Source organism: Aegilops tauschii, chromosome 6, assembly GCF_002575655.3.
Source record: "Aegilops tauschii subsp. strangulata cultivar AL8/78 chromosome 6, Aet v6.0, whole genome shotgun sequence".
Lineage (NCBI taxonomy): Eukaryota > Viridiplantae > Streptophyta > Magnoliopsida > Poales > Poaceae > Aegilops > Aegilops tauschii.
In genome coordinates this window covers 19437610-19460090 of record NC_053040.3, presented here as the reverse complement: position 1 = coordinate 19460090, position 22481 = coordinate 19437610, and the positions used below count along the sequence as shown (strand labels likewise).

At 45.1% G+C, this 22481-nt stretch overlaps 1 protein-coding gene and 1 pseudogene across 1 annotated transcript; both read right to left on the bottom strand.

Moving 5' to 3' along the window:
- Positions 1-981: 981 nt before the first annotated feature.
- Positions 982-1958, bottom strand: LOC109762573 (cation-chloride cotransporter 1-like; annotated as a pseudogene).
- Positions 1959-20678: 18720 nt separating this feature from the next.
- LOC109762576 (uncharacterized) lies at positions 20679-22084 on the bottom strand. Its single transcript, XM_020321445.4, has 2 exons — positions 21582-22084; positions 20679-21460 (listed from the first exon to the last, which is right to left on the bottom strand). Exons 1-2 carry the CDS (start codon positions 21792-21794, stop codon positions 20963-20965), a joined length of 711 nt encoding a protein of 236 aa, XP_020177034.1. The 5' UTR covers positions 21795-22084; the 3' UTR covers positions 20679-20962.
- Between the last annotated feature and the right edge of the window lie 397 nt (positions 22085-22481).

Here is a 22481-nt window from a genome sequence, read left to right as displayed (position 1 = left end):
GTACTTCTCCTTCTTCGCGGCATAGGGGTGGCCAATCCGGTCGCCGTAGTACGGATGCATCTCCTCCTTGCGCTTGAGCACGAGCCCCTTCTTCTTGTACTCATCCTTCCGCTTCTTGCGCTCCTGCTCCTTGAGCCAGCACGGCGGCGGTGGCCCCCAGCCACCCGCCTCGCCGTCGCGCTCCGCACCTTGCGCCTTGGCCTGCGCCCGCAGCTCTCGCTCGCGGCTGCGCTTCGCAGCAGGGTCGAAGGGCGGCAAAGGACGCTTGTCCGCCCGCCGGTCGGCCTTGGAACCCATCGCGACCACCTCGGCGAAGGAGCGCTCGAGGGGCGGCGGAGGGTGAGAGGGGAGGAGAGAGCAGGCGGAGCGACTGAGGCGACGCACCTCTGATTTGGTGGCTGGAAACCCTAGTGACGGATCTAGGGTTCCTCTGGGCAGCCAGAGCTACTTATATACCTGCGCCGCTGGGCTTGGGCCAGGTGGGCTGGAATCCGCACAAACCGTCATGGACCGCCCCTGTTGCAGCCGCACCTGGTTCGCCGCAGCAACCTGGGCCTGACCCGAGCCGGAGAAGGGCCTGGGCCTCGCTCCCTGAGAGCCGCCAGGGCCCACCAGACCAGACGGCCCTGACGCCCCAACCCTAGGGCTTGGCTGCCCCGAATCCGCCGCCGCCAGCACCTCCGTCGCCGGCGCGACCACCACTCCAGGAGACGGCGGGACGGCCCCGAGCAGGAGGCCCTCCTCCATGTCCGGGACCAAGAGACCAGCGAGCCCCCCCCCCCCCCCCCCCCCCCGGGTTTCCGCCGCCGGAGCAGCGCTCCGCGGAGCTCGGGCCTGAGCACCACGCCGACGAGGGCCACGGCCACCAGGCACGAACGCCTGCCGCCGGCCAGCCTTGAGCGAGCCCCCAAGCTCCTCCGCCCTGGCCACGAAGAAACTCACCGAGCATGGAGCCCGACCGCGCACCGTCCCCGCATCTTCCTACGCCGCCTCATTTTTGTCGTCCGAGGCCTCACCAGCCAGTGCCCAAAAGCGGCTGCCGGACCAGCCTCCCACGCCGGACGAGGCGCTCCGCAGCCCCACGCCGGGCGAGGCACACACCGGCGCCGCGCCCGACCGCACCAGCATCCACTCCGCCGAGTCCCGCCGGGCAGGACCAGCCGCAACGGCATCGCACGCGCCATCGGCCCCCCTGCTCGCCACTCCGTCTAGGAGCCGTTGGAGCCGCGAGAGCCATCCTCTTCTTTTTTCGATGCCTCTTCTATTCCCCTTCGAGGCCTTCCAACTTGAGTGGTTGATTTCGCACAAACCTATTTATCTCTACGGCTATGATGGCACAACAACCCTATGGGGCTTGGCGTACGTATATATATTTGATCAAGTGAAAAATGTGCAACATCTCTTCTGTATCCCCTAACTATCAACATGTATGGGGCGTTCTCTATAAGCAGATCCATGTACTCCATGTAAGCACGCACGGAGATTCAGCAGTGGCGGGGGGAGGCTCACGAACACCACCGCAGCCATCCTGGAGTTTCTAGGTATCGTTGAGTTCAACTTCAACATTGTGTAGAGGAATTTATCGACCTTTGCATCCCATCCACCATCCGCGGCCCTCCTTCTCTTTCTGTGGTTTCCTTCATCTCGGAAAGGTGTGCGCTCATCCTACGTTGTGCACTTGTGTAGGACTCTTGGGAAGCTATATGAGCACCACTGGTATTGCTCTCCACGTGAGATTCCCATGACTTCATAGTCACAACAATGACTTCCGCATGCATCCTAAGCTCGTACAAGAACCTCTTGACAACAGTCTTTAGCTCTTCAACATCCGTCTACTCTTCATCTATTCAGAAGACTTGGATCTTGCAGCTTTCAAAGGTCGCTTTTGTGAGCAGTAGTATGTGTTGCTGTGTAATTGACAACACAAAGGATAAAAGAACGAGTAGATAAACAATCATGATGTTGGAGCCAGAATGTATAAATTGATCTTCATTGCTCCGTATAGAGTACTTGTGAAAGCAAGGTCTACCCTATGCAACAAGATGGGTCCAATCTTTAACTACAAGATAGTTCAATGTTAGTAGTTTTTGTCTTGGATGATTGATGCTCACTTTTTCACTGCTCCGGTTAATATTCATTGCCCAACAGGTGTTGTTTATTTAATAAATTCCACTATCAATAAATTTTACTTCAGTTTGGGGTTCTCTTTCACAATTGAGAATTGAAAATCAAGATAAATCTTGTTGATTCCAGAGGTGTTTATCCATTTGACAAACATCAGACGGAAATGCTCGATTTGTATGGCACCACTACGTGGTGTAAGTGTACCCTACTACTTGCTACCATATATATGAAAAACAATTTTTCCATATCTAACACAAAGTCTAAATTTTGTTCCTTTTGTGACACTTTCGTTCATTTTGATCCCTAACGGTGTTATGTGACAACTTTTTTTTTGAAAAATAAACATCCACTTTATTAATTAGAAATAATTGTTACATCGTCAATAAGTAAATGTACAACAGCCCTCATAGGCTCCTCAAACCACCCCCCAGGAGTGAAAATTCCGCTAGCCTAGCAAGTTCGTGAGCCACCTTATTTACTTCCCGATAACAATGTTCAAACCTAACAAGTGGAAAAATCACAAGCTACGAAATAACAATCACCAAACAATGCTGCCGCCGCTCCCACCGAATGTCCTCCATTCTTCGTTGTTTCAATCACCACCATATTGTCAGAGTTAACACAAGATGATTGCAAGCCGCCTTCTGTGCAAGAAAAAAATGCCGAACCTTAGAGCCAAAGGCTCTTCTGTTAAAACATCTGCACACCAACAATGAAACTTCATGTATAATCTTTGAGGATAGCCCAGTTGTGCCCAGCAAATCATTCAGCTTAACAAGACCTGTAGGAGGTCTCCTCCATACCCTTGTTTTACTAGTTGCCTTAAAGGAATGTGCATTAGTATAATTAGCCGTTATAGCCCGGGCACCCATGGAAGTTTGGTGTGCATCTTGAACCTTTCCTTCATGAACCACTTTACGTCTATCCCACCATAAATACCAAGCTCTAATAGCGCGATCAATTCACGTGTATTTTGAGAACCCACTATCGCTAAATCTTGATCTGGCATCAGAGGTAAGAATTTCAATACCGCCTCTCCCGCACGATCAACAACACACACTTTATTGATCACTTCATACACTCCTGACTTGCCCATACCTCTTTTGCTTTCTGACACGTGAATAAAACATGTTTTGTATCTTCTGCCCCATTCGAGCATGATGGGAAAATGGTGAAGGAAATATGCCCTAGAGGCAATAATAAAGTATTATTTATTTCCTTATATCATGATAAATGTTTATTATTCATGCTAGAATTATATTAACCGGAAACATAATACATGTGTGAATAATAGACAAACAGAGTGTCACTAGTATGCCTCTACTTGACTAGCTCGTTAATCAAAGATGGTTATGTTTCCTAGCCATAGACATGAGTTGTCATTTGATTAACGGGATCACCTCATTAGGAGAATGACGTGATTGACTTGACCCATTCCGTTAGCTTAGCACTCGATCGTTTAGTATGCTGCTATTGCTTTCTTCATGACTTATACATGTTCCTATGACTATGAGATTGTGCAACTCCCGTTTACCGGAGGAACACTTTGTGTGCTACCAAACGTCACAACGTAACTGGGTGATTATAAAGGTGCTCTACAGGTGTCTCCAAAGGTACTTGTTGGGTTGGCGTATTTCGAGATTAGGATTTGTCACTCCGATTGTCGAAGAGGTATCTCTGGGCCCACTCGGTAATGCACATCACTATAAGCCTTGCAAGCATTGTAACTAATGAGTTAGTTGCGGGATGATGTATTACGGAACGAGTAAAGAGACTTGCCGGTAACGAGATTGAACTAGGTATCGAGATACCGACGATCGAATCTCGGGCAAGTAACATACCGATGACAAAGGGAACAACGTATGTTGTTATGCGGTCTGACCGATAAAGATCTTCGTAGAATATGTGGGAACCAATATGAGCATCCAGGTTCCGCTATTGGTTATTGACCGGAGAGGTGTCTCGGTCATGTCTACATAGTTCTCGAACCCGTAGGGTCCGCACGCTTAACGTTACGATGACAGTTATATTATGAGTTTATATGTTTTGATGTACTGAAGGTTGTTCGGAGTCCCGGATGTGATCACGGATATGACGAGGAGTCTCGAAATGGTCGAGACATAAAGATTGATATATTGGACGACTATATTCGGACACCGGAAGTGTTCCGGAGAAGTTTCGGATAAAAACGGAGTGCCGGAGGGGTTACCGGAACCCCCCGGGGAAGTATTGGGCCTTAGTGGGCCTGAGGGGAGAGAGAGGGCAGCAGCCAGGAGGTGGCGCTCCCCCTCCCATGAGGAGTCCGAATTGGACTAGGGGAGGGGGGCGCGGCCCCTCTTTCCCTCTCCCTCTCCATCTCTTTCCTTCCCCCTCTCTCTTCCTAGTTGGACTAGGAAAGGGGAGTCCTACTCCTACTAGGAGGAGGACTCCCCCCCTCTCCTTGGCGCGCCCCAAGGGCAGCCGGCCTCCCCCCTTGCTCCTTTATATACGGGGGCAGGGGGGCACCTCTGGACACACAATTGATATACGATATTTTAGCCGTGTGCGGTGCCCCCCTCCACCATATTACACCTCGATAATATCGTTGCGGAGCTTAGGCATAGCCCTGCGTCGGTAGAACATCATCATCGTCACCACGCCGTCGTGCTGACGAAACTCTCCCTCAACACTCGGCTGGATCGGAGTTCGGGGGACGTCATCGAGCTGAACGTGTGCTGAACTCGGAGGTGCCGTGCGTTCGGTACTTGATCGGTCGGATTGTGAAGACGTACGACTACATCAACCGCGTTGTGTTAATGCTTCCACTATCGGTCTACGAGGGTACGTAGACAACACTCTCCCCTCTCGTTGCTATGCATCACCATGATCTTGCGTGTGCGTAGGAAATTTTTTGTAATTACTACGTTCCCCAACAGTGGCATCCGAGCCTGGTTTTATGCGTAGATGTCATATGTACGAGTAGAACACAAGTGAGTTGTGGGCGATATAAGTCATACTGCTTACCAGCATGTCATACTTTGGTTTGGCGGTATTGTGAGATGAAGCGGCCCGGACCGACATTACGCGTACGCTTACGCGAGACTGGTTTCACTGTTGCAAGCACTCGTTGCTTAAAGGTGACTGGCGGGTGTCTGTCTCTCTCACTTTAGTTGAACCGAGTGTGGCTACGCCCGGTCCTTGCGAAGGTTAAAACAGCACCAACTTGACAAACTATCCTTGTGGTTTTGATGCGTAGGTAAGAACGGTTCTTGCTAAGCCCGTAGCAGCCACGTAAAACTTGCAACAACAAACTAGAGGACGTCTAACTTGTTTTTGCAGGGCATGTTGTGATGTGATATGGTCAAGACATGATGCTATATTTTATTGTATGAGATGATCATGTTTTGTAACCGAGTTATCGGCAACTGGCAGGAGCCATATGGTTGTCGCTTTATTGTATGCAATGCAATCGCCATGTAATAGTTTTACTTTATCACTAAGTGGTAGCGATAGTCGTAAAAGCAATAGTTGGCGAGACGACAACGATGCTGCGATGGAGATCAAGGTGTCGAGCCGGTGATGATGGTGATCATGACGGTGCTTCGGAGATGGAGATCACAAGCACAAGATGATGATGGCCATATCATATCATTGATATTGATTGCATGTGATGTTTATCTTTTATGCATCTTATCTTGCTTTGATTGACGGTAGCATTATAAGATGATCTCTCACTAAAATTTCAAGATAAAAGTGTTCTCCCTGAGTATGCACCGTTGCGAAAGTTCTTCGTGCTGAGACACCACGTGATGATCGGGTGTGATAGGCTCTACGTTCAAATACAACGGGTGCAAAACAGTTGTACACGCGGAATACTCAGGTTAAATTTGACGAGCCTAGCATATGCAGATATGGCCTCGGAACACGGAGACCGAAAGGTCGAGCGTGAATCATATAGTAGATATGATCAACATAGTGATGTTCACCATTGAAACTACTCCATCTCACGTGATGATCGGACATGGTTTAGTTACTATGGTCACGTGATCACTTAGATGATTAGAGGGATGTCTATCTAAGTGGGAGTTCTTAAAGTAATTTGATTAATTGAACTTAAATTTATCATGAACTTAGTCCTGATAGTATTTTGCAAATTATGTTGTAGATCAATAGCTCGCGTTGTTGCTTCCCTATGTTTATTTTTGATATGTTCCTAGAGAAAAATTATGTTGAAAGATGTTAGTAGCAAAGATGCGGATTGGATCCGTGATCTGAGGATTATCCTCATTGCTGCACAGAAGAATTATGTCCTTGATGCACCGCTAGGTGACGAACCTATTGCAGGAGCAGATGCAGACGTTATGAACGTTTGGCTAGCTCAATATGATGATTACTTGATAGTTTAGTGCACCATGCTTAAACGGCTTAGAATCGGGACTTCAAAGACGTTTTGAACATCATGGACCATATGAGATGTTCCACGAGTTGAAGTTAATATTTCAAGCAAATACCCGAGTTGAGAGATATGAAGTCTCCAACAAGTTCTATAGCTAAAAGATGGAGGAGAATAGCTCAAGCAGTGAGCATATGCTCAGATTATCTGGGTACTACAATCGCTTGAATCAAGTGGGAGTTAATCTTCAAGATAAAATAGTGATTGACAGAATTCTCTAGTCACCATCACCAAGTTAGTAGAACTTCGTGATGAACTATAGTATGCAAGGGATGACGAAAGTAATTCCCGAGCTCTTCGTGATGCTGAAATCGACGAAGGTAGAAATCAAGAAAAACATCAAGTGTTGATGGTTGACGAGACCACTAGTTTCAAGAAAAGGGCAAAGGGAAGAAGGGGAACTTCAAGAAGAATGGCAAGCAAGTTGCTGCTCAAGTGAAGAAGCCTAAGTCTGGTCCTAAGCCTGAGACTAAGTGCTTCTACTGCAAAGGGACTGGTCACTGGAAGCGGAACTACCCCAACTATTTGGTGGATAAGAAGGATGGCAAAGTGAACAAAGGTATATTGGATATACATGTTATTAATGTGTACTTTACTAGTGTTTATAGCAACCCCTCAGTATTTGATACTGGTTCAGTTGCTAAGAATAGTAACTCGAAACGGGAGTTGCAGAATAAACAGAGACTAGTAAAAGGCGAGGTGACGATGTGTGTTGGAAGTAGTTCCAAGATTGATATGATCATCATCGCACACTCCCTATACTTTCGAGATTAGTGTTGAAACTAAATAAGTGTTATTTGGTGTTTGCGTTGAGCATGAATATGATTTGATCATGTTTGTTGCAATACGGTTATTCATTTAAATTAGAGAATAATTGTTGTTCTGTTTACATGAATAAAACCTTCTATGGTCATACACCCAATAAAATGGTTTGTTGGGTCTCGATCGTAGTGATACACATATTCATAATAATGAAGCCAAAAGATGCAAAGTTAATAATGATAGTGCAACTTATTTGTGGCACTGCCATTTAGGTCATATTGGTGTAAAGCGCATGAAGAAACTCCATACTGATGGGATTTTGGAATCACTTGATGCTTGCGAACCGTGCCTCATGGGCAAGATGACTAAAACGCCGTTCTCCAGAACTATGGAGAGAGCAACAGATTTGTTGGAAATCATACTTACAGATGTATGTGGTCCGATGAATATTGAGGCTCGTAGCAGGTATCATTATTTTCTGACCTTCACAGATGATTTGAGCAGATATGGGTATATCTACTTAATGAAACAGAAGTCTGAAACATTTGAAAAGTTCATATAATTTCAGAGTGAAGTGGAAAATCATCGTGACAAGAAAATAAGATTTCTACGATCTGATCGCGGAGACAAATATTTGAGTTACGAGTTTGGTCTTCAATTAAAACAATGTGGAATAGTTTCACAAATTCATGCCACCTGGAACACCACGGTGTAATGGTGTGTCCGAACATCGTAACCGTACTTTATTAGATATGGTGCGATATATGATGTCTCTTACCGATCTACCACTATCGTTTTGGGGTTATGCATTAGAGACAGCTGCATTCACGTTAAATAGGGTACCATCTAAATCCATTGAGACGACATCTTATGAACTGTGGTTTGGCAAGAAACCAAAGTTGTCGTTTCTTAAAGTTTGGGGTTGCGATGCTTATGTGAAAAGGTTTCATCCTAATAAGCTCAAACCCAAATCGGAGAAATGTGTCTTCATAGGATACCCAAAGGAGACAGTTGGGTACACCTTCTACCACAGATCCGAAGGCAAGACATTCGTTGCTAAGAATGGATCCTTTCTAGAGAAGGAGTTTCTCTCGAAAGAAGTGAGTGGGAGGAAAGTAGAACTTGATGAGGTAACTGTACCTCATCGCTTATTGGAAAGTAGTTCATCACAGAAAACCGGTTCCTGTGACACCTACACCAATTAGTGACGAAGTTAATGATGATCATCATGAAACTTCAGATCAAGTTGTTACTGAACCTCGTAGGTCAACCAGAGTAGGATCCGCACCAGAGTGGTACGGTAATCCTGTTCTGGAGGTTATGTTACTAGACCATGACGAACCTACGAACTATGAAGAAGCGATGGTGAGCCCAGATTCCGCGAAATGGCTTGAGGCCATGAAATCTGAGATGAGATCCATATATGAGAACAAAGTATGGACTTTGATTGACTTGCCCAATGATCGTCAAGCCATTGAGATTAAATGGATCTTCAAAGAGGAAGACGGACGCTGATAGTAGTGTAACTATCTACAAAGCTAGAATTGTCGCAAAAAGGTTTTCGACAAGTTCAAGTTGTTGACTACGATGAGAATTTCTCACTCGTATCTATGCTTAAGTCTGTCCGAATCATGTTAGCAATTGCCGCATTTTATGAAATCTGGCAAATGGATAAACAAAACTGCATTCCTTAATGGATTCATTAAAGAAGAGTTGTATATGATGCAACCAGAAGGTTTTGTCAATCCTAAAGGTGCTAACAAAATATGCAAGCTCCAGCGATCCATCTATGGACTGGTGCAAGCATCTCGGAGTTGGAATATACGCTTTGATAAGTTGATCAAAGGATATAGTTTTATACAGACTTGCGGTGAAGCCTGTATTTACAAGAAAGTGAGTGGGAGCACTACAACATTTCTGATAAGCATATGTGAATGACATATTGTTGATCGGAAATAATGTAGATTTATTCTGCAAAGCCTAAAGGAGTGTTTGAAAGGAGTTTTTCAAAGAAAGACCTCGGTGAAGCTGCTTACATATTGAGCATCAAGATCTATAGAGATAGATCAAGACGCTTGATAAGTTTTTTCAATGAATACATACCTTAACAAGATTTTGAAGTGGTTCAAAATGGAACAGTCAAAGAAAGAGTTTCTTGCCTGTGTTACAAGGTGTGAAATTGAGTAAGACTCAAAACCCGACCACAGCAGAAGATAGAAAAAGAATGAAAGTCATTCCCTATGCCTCGGCCATAGGTTCTATAAAGTATGTCATGCTGTGTACCAGATCTATTGTATACCCTACACTGATTTTGGCAAGGGAGTACAATAGTGATCTAGGAGTAGATCACTGGACAGCGGTCAAAATTATCCTTAGTGGAATAAGGATATGTTTCTCGATTATGGAAGTGACAAAAGGTTCGTCGTAAAGGGTTACGTCGATGCAAGTTTTGACACTAATCTAGATGACTCTAAATCTCGGTCTAGATACATATTGAAAGTGGGAGCTATTAGCTAGAGTAGCTCCGTGCAGAGCATTGTAGACATAGAAATTTGCAAAATACTTATGGATCTGAATGTGACAAACCCGTTGACTAAAATTATCTCACAATCAAAACATGATCACACCTTAGTACTATTTGGGTGTTAATCACCTAGCGATGTGAACTAGATTATTGACTCTAGTAAACCCTTTGCGTGTTGGTCACATGACGATGTGAACTATGGGTGTTAATCACATGGTGATGTGAACTATTGATGTTAAATCACATGGCGATGTGAACTAGATTATTGACTCTAGTGCAAGTGGGAGACTGAAGGAAATATGCCCTAGAGGCAATAATAAAGTATTATTTATTTCCTTATATCATGATAATGTTTATTATTCATGCTAGAATTGTATTAACCGGAAACATAATACATGTGTGAATACATAGACAAACAGAGTGTCACTAGTATGCCTCTACTTGACTAGCTCGTTAATCAAAGATGGTTATGTTTCCTAGCCATAGACATGAGTTGTCATTTGATTAACGGGATCACCTCATTAGGAGAATGACGTGATTGACTTGACCCATTCCGTTAGCTTAGCACTCGATCGTTTAGTATGCTGCTATTGCTTTCTTCATGACTTATACATGTTCCTATGACTATGAGATTATGCAACTCCCGTTTACCGGAGGAACACTTTGTGTGCTACCAAACGTCACAACGTAACTGGGTGATTATAAAGGTGCTCTACAGGTGTCTCCAAAGGTACTTGTTGGGTTGGCGTATTTCGAGATTAGGATTTGTCACTCCGATTGTCGAAGAGGTATCTCTGGGCCCACTCGGTAATGCACATCACTATAAGCCTTGCAAGCATTGTAACTAATGAGTTAGTTGCGGGATGATGTATTACGGAATGAGTAAAGAGACTTGCCGGTAACGAGATTGAACTAGGTATCGAGATACCGACGATCGAATCTCGGGCAAGTAACATACCGATGACAAAGGGAACAACGTATGTTTTTATGCGGTCTGACCGATAAAGATCTTCGTAGAATATGTGGGAACCAATATGAGCATCCAGGTTCCGCTATTGGTTATTGACTGGAGAGGTGTCTCGGTCACGTCTACATAGTTCTCGAACCCGTAGGGTCCGCACGCTTAACGTTACGATGACAGTTATATTATGAGTTTATATGTTTTGATGTACCGAAGGTTGTTCAGAGCCCCGGATGTGATCACGGACATGACGAGGAGTCTCGAAATGGTCGAGACATAAAGATTGATATATTGGACGACTATATTCGGACACCGGAAGTGTTCCGGAGAAGTTTCGGATAAAACCGGAGTGCCGGAGGGGTTACCGGAACCCCCCGGGGAAGTATTGGGCCTTAGTGGGCCTGAGGGGAGAGAGAGGGCAGCAGCCAAGAGGTGGCGCAGCCCCTCCCATGAGGAGTCCGAATTGGACTAGGGGAGGGGGGCGCGGCCCCTCTTTCCCTCTCACCTCTCCCTCTCTTTCCTTCCCCCTCTCTCTTCCTAGTTGGACTAGGAAAGGGGAGTCCTACTCCTACTAGGAGGAGGACTCCCCCCCTCTCCTTGGCGCGCCCCAAGGGCAGCCGGCCTCCCCCCTTCCTCCTTTATATACGGGGGCAGGGGGCACCTCTGGACACACAATTGATATACGATATTTTAGCCGTGTGTGGTGCCCCCCTCCACCATATTACACCTTGATAATATTGTTGCGGAGCTTAGGCGAAGCCCTGCGTCGGTAGAACATCATCATCGTCACCACGCCGTCGTGCTGACGAAACTCTCCCTCAACACTCGGCTGGATCGGAGTTCCAGGGACGTCATCGAGCTGAACGTGTGCTGAAATCGGAGGTGCCGTGCGTTCGGTACTTGATCGGTCGGATCGTGAAGACGTACGACTACATCAACCACGTTGTGTTAACGCTTCCGCTATCGGTCTACGAGGGTACGTAGACAACACTCTCCCCTCTCGTTGCTATGCATCACCATGATCTTGCGTGTGCGTAGAAAAGTTTTTGAAATTACTACGTTCCCCAACAAATGGGTGATACTTTCATGTGCCTATTAGCAAGCGTAACACGGCACGGGAGGATTCCATGCAAAGTACGACAAATGAATTTTTTTACCTTTGCCAGACAAGATAATTTTCAAATCTGATCTCAAATGGGATTAACATTGGTTCTTCCCATACCATTAGCATGTTGCAATTTTGTCCCATGTTGTTTGTTCCATTCCTTCAAATAAGTGGATCGTATATTGAAAAGGCCATTTTTTGTATAACTTCAAGCAATAAAATCTGGCATATCATGCATCGTGAGAGGTATTGCAAGCACCCTTTGAGAATCAATTGGCCACAACGTTTGTCTCATCAAATCTTCATCCCAAAAACTCGTCACTGTATCAATAAGATGAGAAACCTTTGACACAAGATACCCCCTTCTAGGAGTAATGACCCTCCTATTTGCACAATTCGGGATCCATTGCTGCAACTTGTAAACCAAAGTAGTTTATTTTCTGTTCGAACTTAACCAAAGAAGCAGTTATTTACATGGCCACCACCTAGTTGTTTACGTTTACATGGCCGCATGGAAGGTGGCGGGCAAAAGCTAAGGCGTCTTTACCCCTGATGCGCATGTACACACGCACACACACGTTAGGCTGGCCTGCGCTAGAGAGCAAGCTTAGCATGTCCAGGCCTGGTGCACGTACGCAAGTAACGGTGTTACTTGTGTGTGCTATTTATACAGGAATCAATCAAGCTGCCTGCTAGTGGCAGCTTTTTTTTCTGCATGTAAAATAAGAGAAAAGTATGTTTTTGGTCCCTCAAGTTCCCAAAAAATACAGACTTGGCCCCTCAAGATTTTTTGGTATACATTTGGCCCCTCAAGTCTCAAAACCGGACAAGTTTGGTCCTAAACCAGATTTTGCCCCCGTTGACCAGGTTTGACCGCCACAAAACCGCCCGATGAACAATAAATTCGAGTTAAAAAATACTTCAAAAAAAGCTGAAATTTTTTGGGGTCCAATATGCTTACATGCGCAAGGTGTCCAATATGCTTATATGCTTACATGCGTAAGCATCTTGGACCGCAAAAAATTTCAGATTTTTTTGAAGTTTTTTAAAACTTGAATTTACTGTTCATCGGGCGGTTTTGTGGCAGTCAAACCCGGTCAACGGGGTCAAAATCTGGTTTAGGACCAAACTTGTCCGGTTTTGAGACATGAGGGACCAAATGTATACCAAAGAATATTAAGGGACCAAGTTTGTACTTTTTGGAAACTTGAGGGACCAAAAACATATTTTAAAAGTATGTTTTTGGTCCCTCAAGTTCCCAAAAAATACAGACTTGGCCCCTCAAGATTTTTTGGTATACATTTGGCCCCTCAAGTCTCAAAACCGGACAAGTTTGGTCCTAAACCAGATTTTGCCCCCGTTGACCAGGTTTGACCGCCACAAAACCGCCCGATGAACAATAAATTCGAGTTAAAAAATACTTCAAAAAAAGCTGAAATTTTTTGGGGTCCAATATGCTTACATGCGCAAGGTGTCCAATATGCTTATATGCTTACATGCGTAAGCATCTTGGACCGCAAAAAATTTCAGATTTTTTTGAAGTTTTTTAAAACTTGAATTTACTGTTCATCGGGCGGTTTTGTGGCAGTCAAACCCGGTCAACGGGGTCAAAATCTGGTTTAGGACCAAACTTGTCCGGTTTTGAGACATGAGGGACCAAATGTATACCAAAGAATATTAAGGGACCAAGTTTGTACTTTTTGGAAACTTGAGGGACCAAAAACATATTTTAAAAGTATGTTTTTGGTCCCTCAAGTTCCCAAAAAATACAGACATGGTACCTCAAGATTTTATGGTATACATTTGGCCCCTCAAGTCTCAAAACCGGACAAGTTTGGTCCTAAACCAGATTTTGACCCCGTTGACCGGGTTTGACCGCCACAAAACCGCCCGATGAACAGTAAATTCGAGTTAAAAAATACTTTAAAAAAACTGAAATTTTTTGGGGTCCAATATGCTTACATGCGCAAGGTGTCCAATATGCTTATATGCTTACATGCGTAAGCATATTGGACCGCAAAAAATTTCAGATTTTTTTGAAGTTTCTTAAAACTCGAATTTACTGTTCATCGGGCGGTTTTGTGGCAGTCAAACCCGGTCAACGGGGTCAAAATCTGGTTTAGGACCAAACTTGTCCGGTTTTGAGACTTGAGGGACCAAATGTATACCAAAGAATATTAAGGGACCAAGTTTGTACTTTTTGGAAACTTGAGGGACCAAAAACATACTTTTCTCTTAAAAAATTATGCCAGGAAGCATTCCACATCAAAAATTCTGTTTTTATCATTTACCTACTCGAGGACGAGCAGGAATTAAGCTTGGGGATGCTGATACGTCTCCAACGTATCTATAATTTTTGATTGTTCCATGCTATTATATTATCTGTTTTGGATGTTTATGGGCTTTATTAAACACTTTTATATTATTTTTGGGACTAACCTATTAACCCAGAGCCCAGTGCAAGTTTCTGTTTTTTCCCTTGTTTCAGTGTTTCGCAGAAAAGGAATATCAAACGGAGTCCAAACGGAATGAAACCTTCGGGAGAGTTATTTTTGGAACGGAAGCAATCCAGGAGACTTGGAGTGCACGTCAGGGAATCAACGAGGAGAGCACGAGGCAGGGGGCGCGCCCACCCCCCCCCCCCCCGGGCACGCCCTCCACCCTCATGGGCCCCTCGTGGCTCCCCTGACCGACTTCTTTCACCTATATATATCCATATACCCTAAAACCTTCGGGGAACAAAATAGACCGGGAGTTCCGCCGCCTCAAGCCTCTATAGCCACCAAAACCCAATCGGGACCTTGTTCCGGCACGTTGCCAGAGGGGGGATCCCTCACCGGTGGCCATCTTCATCATCCCGGCGCTCTCCATGATGAGGAGGGAGTAGTTCACCCTCGGGGCTGAGGGTATGTACCAGTAGCTATGTGTTTGATCTCTCTCTTGTGTTCTTGAGGTGATACGATCTTGATGTATCGCGAGCTTTGCTATTATAGTTGGATCTTATGATGTTTCTCCCCCTCTGCTCTCTTGTAATGGATTGAGTTTTCCCTTTGAAGTTATCTTATCGGATTGATTCTTTAAGGATTTGAGAACACTTGATGTATGTCTTGTCGTGCTTATCTGTGGTGACAATGGGATATCACGTGATCCACTTGATGTATGTTTTGGTGATCAACTTGCGGGTTCCTCCCATGAACCTATGCATAGGGGTTGGCACACGTTTTCGTCTTGACTCTCCGGTAGAAACTTTGGGGCACTCTTTGAAGTACTTTTTTGTTGGTTGAATAGATGAATCTGAGATTGTGTGATGCATATCGTATAATCATACCCACGGATACATGAGGTGACATTGGAGTATCTAGGTGACATTAGGGTTTTGGTTGATCTGTGTCTTAAGGTGTTATTCTTGTATGAACTCTATGATAGATCGAACGGAAAGAATAGCTTCGTGTTATTTTACTACGGACTCTTGAATAGATCGATCAGAAAGGATAACTTTGAGGTGGTTTCGTACCCTACCATAATCTCTTCGTTTGTTCTCCGCTATTAGTGACTTTGGAGTGACTCTTTGTTGCATGTTGAGCGATAGTTATATGATCCAGTTATGTTATTATTGTTGAGAGAACTTGCACTAGTGAAAGTATGAATCCTAGGCCTTGTTTTCAAGCATTGCAATACCGTTTACGCTCACTTTTATCATTAGTTACCTTGCTGTTTTTATACTTTCAGATTACAAAAACCTATATCTACCATCCATATTGCACTTGTGTCACCATCTCTTCGCCGAACTAGTGCACCTATACAATTTACCATTGTATTGGGTGTGTTGGGGATACAAGAGACTCTTTGTTGTTTGGTTGCAGGGTTGTTTGAGAGAGACCTCTTCATCCTACGCTTCCCACGGATTGATAAACCTTAGGTCATCCACTTGAGGGAAATTTGCTACGGTCCTACAAACCTGTGCACTTGGAGGCCCAACAACGTCTACAAGAAGAAGGTTGCGTAGTAGACATCAGCGCGCCTACCCCCCTCCCCCTGGGCGCGCCCTCCTACCTCGTGGCCGCCTCGTGGCTTTCTTGACCTCCACTCCAAGTCTCCTGGATCATGTTTGTTCCAAAAATAACTCTCCCGAAGGTTTCATTCCGTTTGGATTTCGTTTGATATTCCTTTTCTGCGAAACACTGAAATAAGCAAAAACAACAACAATTTGCACTCGGCCTTGGGTTAATAGGTTAGTCCCAAAAATAATATAAAAGTGTATAATAAAGCCCATTAAACATCCAAAACAGATAATATAATAGCATGGAACAATCAAAAATTATAAATACGTTGGAGACGTATCAGTCCTCCGTGTCCCAGGGTTTGCTAATAGAGAATAATCATATGCTGAGATCTGGATCGATATAATGCCTTATGATGTATAAGACAACATATTTTTCTTCTGTTAGCAGTGTGATTCCGACCCACAAGACGTAGAGCGATCATGATGTACATGGCCCAGGTAGGGCATTGGTGGCCATTGAGGGCGAATGCCTCACATTCTCTAGCCACCGGTTACCAGAGATAATTATTTTATTATCTGTAAATTAAAGACCATCATGGTTGATGTTGTAATGAACTTTGTAAAATTAATGATATTTCAAGAAGTTAGCTTCAAACCATTAGTGTGAACTTCAAATGGTTAAGCATGACACTTTGTAGATACTCCCCAAAATAAATTTTAGGGTCCATCTCTCAGTACTAGAGAGTATAATCTGATGAAATTGGTAGATACTCATATTTCTAGTACCCTGTGTCATAACTTAATAAAATGTATGGGAGAACACATCTTTTAGCAATCATAATGTCAAATATGACGAAATGGGGGCTTAAATAATAGTGGTGATAATCTGCAAAGCAGTTGATCTACACACTACCATTGAATTTTGCCTTCTTATTTGCGAACCCCGTACCTCACTGGGAAGGTGTTGTGCCATGGGCGTCCGCATCGGCGCGGTCGCGCGTTAAACAACCGTTGGCGGCCTTGCGCCGAGGCCGAGCCTCTTCGTTTCCGACGGAATCGCTTCGCCGGAAGCGTGCTGATAACGTGTTGAGAGAGAGAGATATGTAATCGAGCGAGACCATCGAACAATTTATCTACCGCATGTACTGTCTCTTTCCAGATATGCCTAGCCACATATCTATCTCGGTTCTATTCTTTTTAGAAACATGCCAATTTCGGTGGTGTGTCTATGGCTAGTTCTCTGTTATTCCATGCCAAATGCACTTTTTTACGACAACTTTCAATTTATTCATCAAACATCAAGGTAGTACAAAGAACATTGGAAACAACAAAAAATATATCCAGGTCCACAGACCACCTAACGACGACTACAAGCAGGGGGCGAGCCAAGGCGCAAAGCCATCATCACCCCTCCCTCGCTGGAGCCGGGCAATCCTTGTTGTACTAGACAGTCGAAAAGTCGTCGTGCCAAGACCCCATAGGACCAGGACATCAGAATAGCAACCATCATGGATGACGAGAAGCTTAGATCATAAGAATCCAACATGTAGACACACGAACATGGATAGAAGAAGATTGAATCCAATTGGATCCACCAAAGACAAACACCGAATGAATCCCGTGAGATCCTTCAGAGACACACCTCCACACTCCCTCTGACCGTGCTAGACACACCACCGGAACAGGGTTAGGCGGGGAGAAGATTATTTCATCTTTAGAGAGGCGCCATCAGCTCGTCTTTCTGAATAGGACACAAACTCTAACCAAAATCAGAAAAACACCTGAAAATGGAGTCCTCCCGCCGGCAGGGACCGAGATCAACCACGTCTCCATAGCCCTAAGGCCACAAAAGATGAGGGAGATAGGCAACGGCACTGACTGGAGGCAGGGAAACCCTATCGCCTCTTGTCTGGCCTCCTGCCAAATGCACTTTATAAATGATTAATTCAATTAGTTCTAATTGTATTCTTTTTAAATAAAAAGGGACAGCATGACAAGAACAAAAAACTTTGCAAGCTCAGTTCACGATTGCTCAGGGGCGGACGCAGGATTTGGCCAAGCCCAGGACCCTAGGCTGCTACAGTGGAGCTACAGTGCTGCTACAGTAAACAATATCCTGCAGTCAACAAAACAATTCATGCTCACGCCCCAGGCCCAGGCCCCCCCCCCCCCCCCCCCGGCCTGGGTCCTGGATCCGCCACTGCGGTTGCTCACCTGACCCAGTGATATCATCCGCCGCCCGTGTCAGCCGTTATTGCCCAATTGTTGTAGGTTTTTTTAGACAATCCCAACTGCAGTAAGGTTTTGTTTTTGAAAAATAACTAGGTAGTGGCTTCTCAAAGTAAATAGTAGACATGGCCCAAACGGACGGCCCTGGATCGCTAGTCAGTCCTTTGATACGTCTTCAATGTATATATAATTTTTTATTGTTTCAGATATTATAATATCAATCTTGGATGTTTTATATGCAATTTTATATCATTTTTGGGGACTAACCTATTAACGTAGTGCCCAGTGTCAGTTCTTGTTTTTGCTTGTTTTTGTCTTTTCAGAAAATAAATATCAAACGAAGTCCAAACGGAGAAAAAGTTTTGGATTAAATTTTCTAGACGAGTGGTTGAACTTGCAAAAAAAATTGTTTGTCAACGGAGCCGATTGGAGCACGCCGCGTTCCATTTTGTGATGCATAATCCAAGCTGAAGTTACTTTTTTTTATTATGTGCTGAAAATTGTGGATGCCCAGACTTAATACTTAAGTGAATGGAGCATCATAGAAAATCATGTCAGGTCTCAATTTTCTTCACCTCCTCTACTTTGCAATGCCCGGAGATTATTACAATGTTCACGTATATCTACTACTTAACTATCATGGAACTTTTAATTATTTTTTAGTGGGAAACAACTTTGGAATGAGCTATATATCCGAGTACTAAAGCCTTTCGAATTGTGATTCATGGGAGCTCACAAACATCCAACTTTGGTGCACCTTAACTCTTCATCTAGAGTTTTTTTTTGTTGATCTAAGGCTCTTCACTATGTAGAAAAAAACAGGTGTCGAAATCTCTTTTGCTTTATTTGGTCTAGCCGGTGCCATAAGAAAAAAATTAGACACCGGAGCACCTGCTTGCTCCGATGCCAAAACTTACAAAGCTGCAAACAGTTAGCTCGATGGCTCACGCAAGGACGTAAAATAGACTGGAGGTATGCAGTTGACGGCTTACTTGAGTCTTTCTATTCACGTGGGGGTCCCACTCATTTCAGGCTATATGAGTACACATATTGTGAGACCGGTGCCAAACAAATATCAAAGCATCGCTGCCTACCAACAATACTTTCATGTGCTGGGCATCGACCATATTGTGGAAGGTCTAATGGTGTCTGGTATGGACATTGTCAGCAAATCTAAAGGTGTCACGGGTTGGCGCCTTTGTAGACTCATCAGTCTAGAAAGGCAGGCCACGACTACAGCAGTTCGACAGTAGCCTGGCATGGGCGACGCGTGATATCTCTGGATTGGCTAGGGCCATATGCAAAGTCATCTTGAGAGCAATAGTGGACTGAACTTGCAAAGTTTTTTGTTCGTGCGAGGGTGTCCCGTTTTATTTAAAAAGAATACACGTTTGAATCACTTAATTACTTGAATTACTAATTTAGTAAGTGAATTTAGCATAGAAATACGGAAACACTAACGCCCACACGTGTGGGCGTTTGCATCTCGCCCACACGCGTGGATCCGTATCCGTTTGTGGGTGCACGAATCTTGGTATGTTTGAGGTGCCACGTAGGACTGGGCTCGTGTGTGGGCATTCACCTGGTCGCGCACACGTCCGTTTCACCACACGGAGGAGTCGATGTGCGGGCGTTTAGCAGTTCGCCCACACGCCAGTTTTCACTCACGCACAAGGGCTGGTGTGTGGGCATTTGCCATCTCACCCACACGCCCATCTCCTCTCCCACACCCAAGCTGCCAGTTGTGCCATGCATTTTGCAGTGTGCATGGCAACTGCCCTAGTGTGCTTGTAAGCAGATAGCAACTGTCTTTTTTTTTACCCGAACATGTCAGTTGCCATATGTTTTGCAGGGTACATGGCACCTGCCCTAGTGTGCTTGTAAGCAGATGGCAACTCTCTCTTTTACCCGAACATGTTGTTTTGCCATGTCTCTGTAGCGCTACACGGCAACTGCCTAGTGTTAGTAGGTGGCAACTCCTAACGTTTTCAAATCATGGCAACTGTAGTAAACCAGACCATACATGGCAACTGCTTAGTGTTAGTAGGTGGCAACCTCTAAAGTTTTCAAATCATGGCAACTATAGTAAATCAGACCGTACATGGCAACAGCTGCAGTTGTCCAAAATGGCATCTGGCACTTGACCTGAGATGGCAACTGCAGTTGAGCAACCATGACAACTGTAGTTCAGCGACATGGCAACTGCAGGTAAACGGACATTGAAGAGGGTCCAGACCATGGCAACTGCGGGGACGCGTGGTGACTGTCACGCTGGGCGCGCGGGACCGTTGAGAGACGTCGTGTGGGCGTTATGCATTTTGCCCACACGTAGGCGTGTGAGAGGGACCGCAAGGAATAAAAGAGGCGTGTGGGCGCTAATTGTTTGGCCCACACGTAGGCGTGTGGGCGGGTCCTTTTAGACACCACACAAAACATGTGGGCAGACCCCTTAATGCCCACACGTGTGGCAGTTATCGTCGTCCTAGAAATAAGAGATAACCAGCCATAGCCCGTAGATACACCATGGAAATAGACATGTTTCTAGAAAGAACAGAAGGGAACAGAGATAGATTTGTGGATAAACATCTCTAGAAAGAGATAGTACATGTGGCAGATAATAAAGATAATAAAACAGGGTGCACATTAACTGAGTTGTTACTAGTTGTAGAAATTGGGACGGCACAAACTAAGGAACAAAACAAGCAAACTGAATCCGGCAAGAGAAGTGGTTCCGGGCACGCCTCTATCTCGTCGTCGATCTTGTGGGACATGACCACTACCTTCTCGTGCAGCCTCCGCTTCTCCCGACGTGTAATGGCGGCTCATGTTGTCCAGGTGCTAAATGCCGGGCAGCTCTTTCCCTTTGATGGCCATGATAAAATTAGTGGCCCCGTCCGCCATTCGAACCCGCCGAGGGCTGCCTCCGCCGCCGCTGCCCTACGTTCCGCTAAAGATATAAACTTCTCTGCCTCCAACTCCCCCTCTTCTTCTTCACCTTCTTCTTCTTCTTTGGAGTCAGAATTTTCCTCTGCCTCCTCATCCTCATGACCACCATCATCATCATTGTCTTCTAAGTCAGAGTTCGAGTCTGATTCCGAGTCCGGGTGCAAGCATGAGTATATTTCTAAGTATAAGTCGGAGTCAGAAAGTTTCTTGTAGCCAGGAAGTATGCCACGCCTGAGATTCGCCTTATGCCTTTCGTCTTGTATCCTGATCCACTGGTTGATCTCATCCACGTAGTCAGGGTCGTTGGCCAGGCAGTCGTCCCCGCCCTCGAGCTCGAGGTAGGCCTCCTTGCCCAGCTCCTTGACGATCCGAGCCTGGCGTAAAAGGGGACTTGCTTTATTTTAGAATTCCGTAATGAAATCCAAAATAGTCTAGCAATTATATTAATCTGATATATATATATAAAGAACCCTAAATTAAAGCCGTCATCCGAACCTTACGGTCAGCGCGTTTCCTCCTGTAGCGAGCGACGATCTCGTCGTATGCCGCCGCCGCCGCATCTTCCTCTTGCGCCTCGATCATCTCCAGCTCAAAGATGGTTGAGTTACCTTGTACGTCGCCTGCAGCCATGGTCAGGTCCTTGGAGTTCCTCTCCAGGTCGACGTGTTCTTTGGTGGAACTAACTTCGGCCATCACGGGTGGATCCATGAGCTTCGTCTCGACTCGATGCGGGTTGTGGATTTGAGCTGTGTTCTTCACCCTGAGTCTCTGCCTCCAGATTTAAAGAGGATGGAGGGGGAAGGGAACCCTAGTTAGCAGAGTCGGCTTCCTCTGCTGCGGTCGGAATCGGAACCAGAACCACGCGCAGTACGAGCCGGAGCCGGAACCAACGCCTCCATCGAGTCCGGTCAGGTTGCTACTACCTTCTCAAGCTCCAAGGCCCAACTGCAGGTACGCATTGAGTCTCGAATAAGAAGAACCTGTGCGCGCAGTGCACCTATATATATGAGCCGGCCCAATAGCTTGGATTCGATTTTTTATTCCGAAAATAGTTTTTCAGCTAATTGACTTTACGGAAGTAAAAATATACTGTATATTAAAATCAGTTCAAACGACGAAAATTTTACCCTTCATCTAATAGAAATATTCATATTGCACAAAAATTGTTCCTTTGCTGCAAAGAAAATATTTGGGTTTTTTCCCCACAACAAAATATTTTGTTTTATTTATCCTGAATAATAATTTTTATTTAATTGGACTCGGGAGAGAAATATTTAACTCCCGATGATGAATCACCAGCTCAGAAAGCTATATGTGTGGCACTCGGCTTCGGCAATGTGATGGGCGGGGAGGGGGAGGAGGATGCGATGTGGACGGCGCCGAAGCGCGGCTTAA